Below are 13,228 nucleotides of genomic sequence, written 5' to 3'. Positions count from 1 at the left end.
TGACACCAAATTCTGAGAAGATAAGCAGCCCCCAGCTATGCTGCGATCACAGTGATTAACTGTGTCATTAGTACACATCGGTTTTTCTAAACCCTGACATTCTTATTAACATTCAGACAGTTTTCACCATGCTCCAAGTAACACAAATTACTTAAGAACTTCGGTGCACAAAACAATAGCTGACAAGTTTAACAATTTTGAGTTTCAATTTCAGAGAACCACATTAAAGTTTATCCGTTTCTAATATCCATTAAACAGAATTCGTAAACACCCATCCAAAGAATCAATGATAACACTCTTCTTTGAAATCATCTACTAGCGCTCTCTTACCTTCAAGTGGAAAGGCATTTTTTTAAATCTGTTTTGTAAGTCAGTCAATAAGGCATCTCAGGCCCCCTGTCTATAGAGTTGGAAATAAAATGCATCTTCATGCTTTAAGCTATTTACATTATGTGTGTTTATGTATAGGTCAAAAAGCCTACAGTAACATCCAGAAAGCATTTTAGAAATATCCACGTGGGATGTAAATTTGCTACACACACACACACACACACACACACACACACACACACACACACACACACACACACACACACACACACACACACACACACACACACACACACACACACACACACACACACACACACACACACACACACACACACACACACACACACACACACACACACACACGACATAAGCTTTTAAACTGGTGGACATTTGCATGATTTGCAAATATTTTTTCTGTCCCCAGCAGTCAATTTGGAGGGTCTCCATCTGAGCCTTTTTAAAGATTCAATTTATAAATGGCAGCTTGTCTCAGACGAAAAAACAAACAAACTGTTATTTACTGTGAATTCTGTATGGTATTCTTTCTCTTGTATAGTACTTGTTGCAAAGCTCACCTCACCAGTATCTGACAACCACCTTAACGGATAAACAAAGAAGCTGGGCGAGGGAAGAAAGCTGAATCTAGAAGCTGTCTAGGGAGATGGGGGTGGAGGTGGTAGAGAAGAAGGAGAAGGGGAAGGTACTGTATGGAAAAGACAAGAGAGTTTAATCTATGCTTTCAACGCAAAAGAGTTCAGAGCTGTAGTTTGTGTTATCCTGGGTAGTTTTGTTGTTTTATTTGTGTACAAATTTGTAATTCACAGACCAAAATACAGTAAACTACTAGTAGCAGATTTGCATTTTACAACATCAAGAAAATCAGAATCCCAGATTACCTAAGGCTAGGATTACCTACCAGGCTGTACAACTCCTTGTCTATGCTTTTGATATCAGACTAGAGTTTTAATCTGCCTTGCTGTATGCAGAAAGCAAATCTTTGCAAATTATCTAGAATGTGATCGCAAGGTCTTTAACACAAGAGTACATATTACACCTCTCTTTGTCTTAATTCACCAACTGCCAGTGGCTCAAGTTCAAGGCAAAGATGCTTGTATTAAGAGCATCCATTCGGTCTATACCCTCCTACCTCCTCTCACTTGCAAATCTACATTGCCTCTGGAAGTCCGGAAGTATTACTCTCCCAAACTAAATGTATTTTTTCTTAATCCAGCTCTGCCCGTTCCTGCCCGGCATTAGTCCTTGTACACCTGCTCTGCTTACATTGATTTTTTTTCCTGGCCACTCCCGCTTAATTTAGATCCGAAGTCTGACTACAACATGTCCACACTTTGATCTGTCATTGTACTAACGAACCACCTGCTTAGCCTGCTCTTAGGGCTGGCTTATTTGACGCATGTGCTGCTGTGTACATGGATGCATGCTTTATGATGCTATACTCTCTGTTTTGTAAACAAATACGTACAAATTTAAAAATTAAAGGCTATACTGTCAGGCCGCTCGTTTGCGCCTACAAATCGTAGAAGTCCTGCAGGTTTCCATCTTTAATCAACTCTAATTTAATCCTGCACCACAAGAAATCTAATTGTGTCCCATGGGAATGCAGACCTCCAACTTAAATTTCATTTGTGGTATATTTAGACACATTGCGCCAGTTGTGACCTCATATACACCTTTTGCGTGTCAAAAATGAGATTTGAAAGCTCCAGCACAAAGGGAAGGCTAGACTATTTTTATAATACTTATAATGTTCTTTTTAGAGAAACTACTATCCATTTCCTTGTATGTAAAAGAGAGGCTTTGACATTCTACCTTAGAACTTATTTAGTGTTCCACAGAAGAAGAAAAAAATAATGCAGGGCTAAAACAACTTGAGGATAAGTAAATTATGAAAAAAATGAACAATAAAACCTAGCACATCATCTTGATAGGAAACTCTTTCCACCCCTCCATCCCTGTCTGGCCTTTCTCTCTCTGTCTTTCTCATTCACATTCGCGCTCTCCTTGCCTCAATCCAGACCCTCCCTCTCCCCATTTTCTCTCTCTCTCTTTCTCCCTCGCACATACATACTCGCACACACACACTGCCTCCTTTCACTCTCACTCTGCCAGTCTGCAGTTCAACATGTTGCCTGAGCGATGCTGCGCTCCACAATGGAAGCCATCCTGCCGGTGTACCGGTCGCGCACCACAGCCCGAGCTTCAGTGCTCCATCTGAAGGACCTGTGTGAGGAGGAGCGCGACCCTCACAAACACCAGCCACCGTCCGAAAGAGAGGAACACCACGCCAGCTCCATGTGGAGGGAGGCCATGCGTAAGCGGACCTACTTGCTGGAGAGGGGCTCCCGGACAGGAGGAGATGTAACAGGAGGAGGAGGTGTGCGTGGCCGGAGACAAAGGTCCCCAGACTGGCTGTATGACTCGTACTATCTTATGAGCCAGCAGCACCCACTTTTTGTTTTTCTGCTCCTCATTGTGATGGGTGCCTGCCTGGCTCTGTTGGCTGTCTTCTTCGCCTCTGGGCTGGTGAGTGTTTGGAGACTGGGGGGAAGGTGACTGGGGAAAAGGCAGAAAAGGATGGGAAACAGTGTTTTTAGGTTGGTTGAGGGAGAGAGCCCTGTTGCTACTGTACTGAGCAAGTGACACAGGATAGGGTATATCATTTATATTTTGCTTATTTCTTTAAGGGTTTTAAAAACAGTTAACAATACTTCTACAAGCCCACACCTGGAAATGTTTGTGCCATGTGTATAGGAAAATACATTTCCTGTGCTCAAAAACATCACACTTAAGAGGAAGTTCCATCCAATCAGCTCTGTTTGTACGGACTGCAGGAACCATATGTCTCTGTTTACCTTAAGCAGTATGTAATCTCTTTTCAAAGCATAATTTCTGTGATTCATGTAAAAGTCATAAAGAAGCAGCAGGGAGTAATCAATGTTTGGAAGGAAAGGGAACACATTTGGAAGCTCATGGGTCATGGGTAATTAAGCAGAACAGATTAAGTAGAAACTATTAACCTGTCAACAGTAAAGCTGTTTGCATTTTTGACCAGCTCAGCTGGAGCAAAATTGAAATCCCTGTCAATTCAAACCTAATAATATTCTCTATAATGCAATCAATGATTTGTTAACCATTAGCTGTGTAATTTGTATTATATGGAAAACATATCCAGAAATCTAATAAACCATGTATGTTTATGCATAGAGCACAGTGCCAGATTTCTTTTGATTAAATTAGGCTTTTATTTTGCAGGCAGATGTTTGAGTTTTGTGCTAATACTATCACAATATCAACATTGATTCATTTAAATTGTTTGACATTTCAGAAGATTCTATAGGTGCCACTTGCAGATGAAGCAGAAATGAATCATGGGATCGAGGAGAGCAGCTTTAGTGTTGTCAGGGTGTCTGAATCAGAGTTTTGTACATGTATTGCTGGCTCACGTGCTGAGACAGTTTACACAGGTTTTCCCAGAAGTTTTGAGGTATTTCCATCACAGTTCGACCGTCTGGCCTAAAAACAGAATTCACGTGGACAGGATACAGGAGTTGCTGTCCAAAAGTTCTGTTTGCTTTTCCCTCAATTTTAAGGCCAATCATGTTTCAAAATATCTGGAATCTACATTGAAATATAAGTTTTGCCCGATTAAATCAGCCCTAATGCATTAGGGAGACCAGGGAATGAATAAGTAAGCGGCATTTCACAGTATGACATCAACCCCTGTGTAGATACACACTCTCAATGCGTGCGCCACTTTCTTTCTTGTCTTTTGACTGCCTGACCTAAATATCACATCATACTGGCTGTTGAGCCCGCCTTGGGTTGCTGCAATGCTCTCCGCGACTCCCATGGTTGCACACATCACATTGATTGTGAAAAAAAGCCTTTTTTTTATAATCGTACTCTGAAACCCTGACGTTTTGCTCCCCCCATGACCTGTTTTCACTCAGCCTCACACATCCGATAAGTGGCCGCAGGGCTAACGTTCCCCGTGCATGCTTTGTGGCATTTAGTAGAAGATCGTGCTTGTGGGTTTTGGCTATTGCAGGCCTGTTCTGTGTCCTCTATGATACAATAGATAGGATAGTGCCTAAAACCTCCAATTTTTATCAGGGTTTCAATTTCTTATGCACTTCTGAAAGCTGGTCTGCATCAATTATGCATGAGTCTTAGGCAGTTTTCCCTTGCTATTAGTGGTTTTGTGTGTTCTGGCTATGAGTACTTCAATGCTGCAACAGTGGGGATTATAGAAAAGAGAAGCAAATGTTGTCGCTGTGAAAAAGCCAGATGAGACACCATCAAAATCACACCATGTCACTTTAGCCTGACACCATGACTTTTAACAAAGATAATTTTAGAGTGTCAATATAGTGGTGCCAGCAGAGGTTTAGTTTTGCTCCTAAGTGAGAAAATGATTGCAGAAAATGCTGCTGATAATCAGGCTGTGTCTTGCTGTCTTACTTTGTGGTTTTAATTATAATGCTATGAGGTGAAAAGGCTTTTCACAGACATCCTGGGCTCTTTAAACACTGAAACTCTTAAGAGGCTACTGATTATAGCTTGAATCCATTTAGATGTTTGGAGTTTCATGTGTATTGCTGTCTCATTTTGAGAATGTTGAGTTACATTTTGGTGTGCTATAGTCAATAGTGCTGTTCCAAAACCTGAGCTTCTGGAGAAAGCATTGTCTGGCATCTTCATCTACACACAATATTTGTTCCAAATGGTAGGCAACTTAGTTATGCTGCCACCTTATTTTAGTCAGACAGCAAGATAGCGTCACATGTATCCCAGAATCCCAGAATGCATTGCAACAAGCTAGTAAAAGAAAATAAATCTAAGATAACAGACGTAATATTCTTTTTTAATATTATAAATAATGCATATTGCATTCAATACTGAAAAATGACTTAAAAAATATAAAACAATTTAGTCTAATTAAACATGGATTTGTTTATCAATAGTGTGTGTTATGTACAGATGTATGTACAATGTATTTTTATTTTAAATACAGTAGGAACAGTAATTAAAACAGTAATTACTGACTTCTTTCCATACGAAGGGAACTGAAAAAATGTATCATTAATTCAATTTCACTTTTTCTTATTTAAAAACTGTGTATCAGAAAACAAGGGAAGTAATAGTGCCCATGCAAAAGAAGTTTACAAAGCAAATAAAAAATACTAAAGCAGCAATTAAAATAATTAAAGCTTTCTATAAAAGGGAGCAATATCTTGTGTTTTTGTTTTAACCAGCCAGTCTAAGCAGGTGATCTCACTAGTAATCATATGTATTGTATGTAAAATGTGGTCTAGCAACCATCACTAATCTAAGTATATCTTAATGGAAATGTCAATGGAGTTGCATTAACAATCTAACACTTTTAATTTCTATATCTAAAAAATGTAAACTTTTGGTGGTAACTTTTTTTTTTATTGCTAGGCCAAACATAACCATACATACCATAAATCCCAAAGTTACACAAAAAACCTATACTGCTAAAAGACAGAACAGTCACTGTAGTGGTCATGGGCTGTCAACTTACCGACCCAAATAAATGCTTTTAGCTATAGTTCTGTTAAATACTTTGAGAGGATGTTTTTAGACAGACACAGACACAAACCTAATTCTGTGTAGTCCGTATGGTCTGTGCTATTTGGATAACTATCTAAAACAAAATTCAGTGCAGAACTGATAGACTTTACATTTTAAATAACAGATGATTTTCATGCTACTAAGAGGAACAGGCTTGATTTACTATTGCATAAAAAGCAATAAACAATTTTGTGACAAAATGTCTGACTGTACATAAGTCCTTATATTTCAAAATAATCAATTATCAGAGATTAGAACGAACTCCGTTACCTACATCTTGCGGCATTAATGTCGGGTCCATATCTTTCGGTAAAAATCCGTTTGCAAAGCTAGCATTTTATTGCAACTGGTTTACCAAAGAATCCACCAACACACAGTGAAATGAACCTAACAAACAAATAATGCTCTACTAAGACTTTCACATTGTTGAAAATAAACAACCACTTTCCAAACATTAGGATCCTATTGAAGGTAATGTTATTTTTAGTCCTGTAGTTATTCTGTCTGTCCATGTAACGCGTGAGTAGGCTGAGCTAAAAAGGCAATGATGAGGCTTTTATCTGTGTCTGTGCAGGCAGTCTTGTGCTGTTGTATGTATCTCTATTAGCCTATGCATTAAAAATCCAGAAGTAGAAAATTAGTAGTTTTGGCAGATTGGTTTCAATAAAAGTTTTTCGAGTAACAAAGAAGTTTTGAATTCTGAAAGACATGTTCACACTATAACGATAACTATGTTAGCGTCCACACCAATGCATGGTATTGTTGTTTATTACCGCGCTGCATGCAGTTATGTGTCTGCCGCTTTAAATGCTTGAGCTCTTTAAAGCAGGATGAATTCTGATTGGCTGTCAATGTTTTTAGCGATTATCTGGAAGCGTTGTTCTGAAAGTGATTCCAAAAATATCCTTCCTCTGCGTTATTGTTGTGGTGATTTATTAAGATTACTGCAAATAAGAATAATAAAAGCAATTGTGTAATATACTAAGACTTTTTTCCCAAAGAAATGATCTTGAATTAAACAAATAATATTATTATTATTTAGCTCATTGTTTTTTATACTCCATTGTTTTTTCTCATGTTAAGCTCAAATTTAAACAATATTTAGTGAAATACATGCTATTATTATTATTATTATTAATAATAATTTTTGAAAAAAAATTATATTTGCTTCTTGCATGTTTCACGACAGTTTCAAAGTTACATGTCCAGTAAGTTGTGCTAAAAGCACATTTAGTTTTATCCGTGTCATGGGACAACCAATAGTTCCGACTGAGTATTTTCAGCATTAAAGCCTATTCATTTCAGTGTTTCTCAAGCACACTCGCTGTTGATGAAATGACTGCATTTATTTGTTGACATTTTAAGGCATTAGTTGACCTCTTAGGAATCTCACCAGTAGTAGTATTTTATGTAACGTGTTTTAGTTAATGTTTATCATTAGATAATATTATACTCTGATTGCAGTTAGCTAATGTGAGCAACACTTAGATACCATAACCTAACATTTCCTAGTTCACTGGTCAAACTATCCTTGAAATCTCATTTTATATAAATTAAAAAATTGGAACAATACATTTTGGTGGTGGGAGTGAGGGGATATGGGGTGGTAACAAATACCTTGGCGGGGCCACAAAGTTATACAATATTTAACTTATTAATGATAATTAGTCTATAATTATAATTATAATAATTATTAACTGTTAAATGGTTAAAGGGTTATATAAAAAATTTTTTTAAAAAAAAAATTATGTCATTAATTACTCACCCTCTGCCATTCCAAATCTGTAGCACTTTCGTTCATCTTCGGAACACAAATTAAGATATTTTTAATAAAATCTGAGCGATTTCTGTCCCTCCATTGACAGCTATGCAACTACCACTTTTGACGCTTCAAAAAGTTCATAAAGAGATCGTAAAACTAATCTATATAAATTAAGCGGTTTAGTCCAAATTTTCTGAAGAGACATGATCTCTTTATATGCTGGACAGATTTATTTTAGTTTTTTTTTTCACATAAACATTAAACATTCATCAATGCACACATCAGTTATTATCAACAGAAGCTAAAGCATGCTTGCTTGACATGCGAGAACCAATGAGGTTAATTCTCATGTGTTACGCAGCAAGTTTGAGCTTCTGGGCTTGGGGGGGAGGCGTCATTAGCCACGTTTCCACTGCCGGGCCAGGGCTAACAGCGAGCTGAGCTGAGCCAGTGGCCTCGGGCCTCAAGCACCGGGCTTGTGTTTCCACTGCCGGGCCAGTAGCCCCGCAGCGCTGCCCTAAACCCCGCCCCTAACACGCCTTTCTGGATCAAACGTCATACAACCCAACCCATTTCAGCGGGTATTATGAATTTATTTATTTTTTAAGTTAGGAAGATAGCATGTATATTAACTCACCGGCCGTGGCTGCAGCCTGCAATAGTGTCCAGATTGTCTCGCGAGTCGCCACTTACAGAGGGACGGTGACTCAGCACACCGTCCATCAAGTCGAACCATGGAATTTGGAAAGTTCCTTCTCTGAGCTCCGCTTTGTCCATTGTGCGTTTGAATCGCCTTGTACAATACTGCGCCCGCAACTTTTTTTTTTCCTGAACTTGAAGCGTTGCACGCTGAATGCTTAGCTTAGAAAGTTCAGCATCAATGTATTTTATAACGTCTTCGTTTTTTCACACGCCGTCAAATTGACGTTGTACCCTTCTTCTGACCAAATGCTCAGAAGAACTTTGGTATCTTTGACAGACCAGTACAGGCGATTCACCATTTCGAGCAGCGATTATTTTGCGCGATATAAAAAAGTGAAATGTGCATCTGGCTTCAGATCATAACGTTCCATAACACCGATAAACTCTGCCTTTTACCTTGACCACGCCTCTAGCCCGAGCTGGCCCGCTTTGGCCCAAGGTATTCGACGGGCCAGAAATCCTGCCCGTTGGCCCCGAGTAAGCCCCGATCAAGCCCCGGAAGTGACAGTAGAAACGCGACTGGCTCTGGCACGCACTAGCACGGCTCGGCCCTGGCCCTGGCCCTGGCCCGGCAGTGGAAACGCGGCTAATTAGGCCACGCTCAGGCATTAGTGAATAGTGATCATATTATACTCCTCATTAACAGCGATCATAATGGAGCTCTAGTAAATATGAAGCAAATGACCACGGACAGACACATCTCAGAATATCTCAGACGGTAACAACAGACGTACTGTCCTCTTGCTATTGGCGAATAGCTACTTTGGTGGCTTGAGCCCCTGATTACTGTCGAAAGCCCTGATCTTTTTGAATAATAAATAATATAGATTTTAATAAATTCTTGCACTTTGTTTGCCCTAGCCTAGTGGTGATGAAATATGTTGATGATCTTTGACCATTGCGCCTTGTCTCCTTTTCAGTTACTCATGCTGTTTTTTTTTTACTTTTAAAACACATCTCAACACCCTGTGCTCTTTTCCATTTTGTTAGTTTTTTTTTCGTTCGTTCGCTTTTCATTTATCTCACTTATCTGTTCAGGACAGTAGGCAGGTTTTTGATTCAAAGCTAATATGGTAAGAATAAAGATGTCCAGCGAAATTGATAACATATACACTTTAAATGTGACATTGTAAATGTATAGTTTTATGGTAAAATGGAAAATTAATTCAATAAAATGTAATACATGCAGGATATTGAAGAAGGCCAACCCCCTATACCCCCTATTTATGTATTTATATAATTAGGAATATAACAAATTGAAAATAAAATAAGAAGAAATTTGAAGACAAAGTGGATACCTAAATGAGACATAAGAGAATCACCACTTAGTAGGGCTGGGTATCGCAACAAAATTTTCGATACCGATACCTTGACTTCGATACCGGTTCCTGAACGATACTTTTTTCGATACCAATTTTAGGAAAACCGTTTTAACAATATTACATTACCTAATTTTTTTTCAGTTTGTTGACTTTTTTACACTCATATTTTGAGTCTGTAAAAAAGCACCAATGCTAAAGTTTTCTGTTTCCTAATCATTTAACAATATGTATTCTTTACCTCAATGAGCTCATTGTTTCTGCCTTAACTTAATGCATTGTTTAACAATAAAACTGAATGAAAATTAATTGAAATGCATTACACACAGTCACCTCTGATAACAGATCACTCTAAATTGTAATTTAGACACATGCATTTTCTGTAAAGTTGCTTTGAAACGATATGTTTTGTGAAAAATGAATATTGATATGAATACTATACAAATAAATGTGAATTGAATTAAATAAAGGCTACTGGGGTGCAGGATATATGGCTCACACTCACATATATGCCGCAAAGCGCTGGGGAAAGTAGCCTAATGATTATGGATGTGTCGGGAAAAAATAGCAAGGAGATATTTTGATTTTTTATTAATAAACAAGTGTTTACTGAGTGTGTCGGCTGCAAAGAATATTGCGTTGTTGACTCGTCATTCCTGCAGTATGAACACGCACGTGCACCTATATAGATTACATAATCAAACTATTTATTTCTAATTGTTTTGTTTAAAAGTAGACATATTTTAACCGTCTATAGGCCTATTTCTCATGTGAGTCAAGTATCCTATAATGTTACGCTGAGTTTCGGTTCATTTGTGACGCACTCCAGTTCTTGCAGTCAAAGACGGATAAACTTTCTACTCTCAAGTGTATTCTGTGCGCTTTTAAGTGCCTTCAGATTTATCGTGTTGCCGGTCTTGGCAGCAATTATCTTGTCGAAAATATTGCATCGCGTGCTTCTAGCATAAAGTGTGGTATATAAGTAGGTACACTTTTGATCTTTTCCACATATTTTCTATCTATCTATCTGGGTTGGGACGGTTGGGACGCTCACACACACACTACAGCCTCACGTGATTTGGACGTCTGAGACACATTTTGCAAATCCTAAAAGAATCCTCTGATCCTAGGCTAAAATCTGAAGTATTTTATCGTTAGTTTGACATGTTCACCGACAGCTGATTAATGACCATTGCGATCAAATTTTACCTCCGATGAAATTCTGGCAGTGTCAGAAGATTTGCCTCACAGTCCTGGAGTGTGACTTATCCTACGACGACCATCAAATTGTCTTTGTTTTTCAAAACAAGCAATAGACAAGCAATAACCAAAATTATCGTTAGAGATTTCTTTGTAGCCACCATTTCAATCCTGCGTGTAATGCAGCTCAAAGTCACTGAACGTGTCATTGACTGATGATGTAAAACTCCGGACAAGTTCCCTTTCGCACTGCGTCGATACGACACTTTGGGTAATGTGATTTGATGGGTTTTTTTTATGTTGATGGTCTTGATGTTGTTTGTCCTGTGGGAACTTGAATTGTTACCATAAGCACAGCTGAAAGCTGAAAACAAAATGGTGGCATAATATCTGACTTTTAGCTAAATATTTTAATTCAGTCTACCATTCAGACCATGTTTCACTTGTCTGTTTATTATGGCTGCATTTCATTCTGATGAATTAAAATGGTGGAATATCTGACTTTGAGAAAAATATTTCAGCCTACCATTCAGACCATGTTTTACTTTTCTATTAAAAAAGATGAAACAATCATCTGACTAAGCTGGGAGCAGAGCATGCATGCATGCGCAGTTCTGGAGGAGGCTGCCTGTGCACATTATGAGCCGAGCTCCTAGTTTAAGCTGCAGCGAATGAGTGGTTGCCTCTCGAGCCCCCTCTGAGGAAGCCTGGGGGTCGAAGCAACACTCTTGCCCGACGCGTTCCAAAGAGAAAACAGATCTGAGGACTGTTATTTTCTTGAAGACGGCTTCGGGTAAGGTCCTGTCGCTCTGCGCAGACCTCTGAAGTTTTCGCTCCTCTATGGAGCCCTCAGGAAATCGATGTTTGTAATCTGCCGTAAAGTGCGCTTCAGGACACATCGATTTTCAGTGAAATTTTTGTGTCCGCACATCGGAAATTGTTCTCGATTATTCCCTGCCGGTCCTCAGCTTTCAGGGTGTCGAGAATGAAACCGAAAGAACCTCCCCTCTGGGGAGCCCTCAGGAAATCGATGTCTGTATCCCCCCGTCAGGTGCGCTTCAGGACACATCAGTTTCCAGCGAACGCACGCTGCACTGTCTGCCCCACAGGCTTGCGGTCAGGCAGCGCTCGCTTCCGCATATCGAGAATCGTTTTCAGCCAAACCCTGCCAGAGAGCCGCTTCAAGGGATCGAGAACGAATCTCGAATAATACCCGAAATCAGCCCAGAGAGGCTGGTTCCCTTAGTAGAATATTTCAAAGCATGGCAAAACCTGCCGAATCTTTCTCCTTGGGAAGGGGTACAGGCTGCAGTTCCATTTCCGCCCACCGAATTTCAATGGGGTGGTTTGGACTGCAGTCAACCCACAGCAGGTTGGGTATTGGAACAAGAAGTAAACTCCCTGTTGGCAAAGGAGGCTATAGAATGTGTTCCTCCGCGGGACAGGGAGTTTGGGTTTTACAGCCGCATAGTTCCCAAGAAGGCTGGGGGGTTGCATCCAATTCTAGATCCAAGGCACTTGAATTGGTCTCTGAGGAGATTCAGGTTAAAGATGCTCACTATTTCCACTATTGTAAGCCAAATCAAATCCAAGGATTGGTTTGTCACGATAGATCTGAAGGACGCATACTTGCACATATCCATCCTTTCATCTCACTGGAAGTTCCTGAGGTTCGTTTTCGGGGGCGAAGCGTTCCAATATCGGGTTCTTCCATTTGGCCTAGCTCTCTCCCCTCACACTTTAACCAAATGCATGGATGCAGCTCTAGCTCCGCTGAGGCTTAAGGGTATCAGGGGGTTGCTAAATCACATCAACGACTGGCTTATTCTGGCCCAGTTGTAGGAGCTAGCAGTTTGGCATCGAGATGTCGTCCTTGCCCACATCCAGAGCTTGGGGTTGTGACTCAACACAAAGGAAAGTGTGTTGGCACATGCCCAGAGAACTACGTTCCTGGGGGTGGTGGGGGACTTGGTTACGATGCGGGCACAACTATATCTACATCCACGGTGACCAGGGTAAAGCAAGGCCAGGCCATCACTGTAAAACATTTTCAAAAAAGAGAGTGTCAGAGCTCATGGCAGCAGTGTCCAACGTGATTCCATCCGGCCTGCTGTACATGAGGGCCCTGCAGTGGTGGTTGAAAACCAAGGGGTTTTCCCTGAGGGGGAACCCAGTCCGCATGATCAGGGTTATGCATAGATGCCGTCGTTCCCTATCTATGTGGAAGAAACCTTGGTTCCTGTCAATGGTCCCGTGCTGGGAGCGTCATGTCGCTGGAAAGCCACTTCGACAGACG

General features: G+C 40.0%; 1 protein-coding gene across 1 annotated transcript in view; it reads left to right on the top strand.

Annotated features, from left to right (window-relative positions):
* The first annotated feature begins 2,430 nt into the window (after nt 1-2,430).
* Nucleotides 2,431-13,228, top strand: part of adcy2a (adenylate cyclase 2a) — a 179,729-nt gene continuing 168,931 nt past the window's right edge. Inside the window, exon 1 of the mRNA XM_056257663.1 lies at nt 2,431-2,877. Coding sequence (XP_056113638.1) covers nt 2,491-2,877 — 387 coding nt within the window. The 5' untranslated portion in view covers nt 2,431-2,490. The remainder of the gene's footprint in view (nt 2,878-13,228) is intronic.

Source organism: Rhinichthys klamathensis, unplaced genomic scaffold, assembly GCF_029890125.1.
Source record: "Rhinichthys klamathensis goyatoka isolate OS25496 unplaced genomic scaffold, OSU_Roscu_1.1 h1tg000006l_1, whole genome shotgun sequence".
Taxonomy (NCBI): Eukaryota; Metazoa; Chordata; class Actinopteri; order Cypriniformes; family Leuciscidae; genus Rhinichthys; species Rhinichthys klamathensis.
Note: the sequence above shows the minus strand (reverse complement) of the source record. Positions and strands in the feature narration are given on the sequence as shown.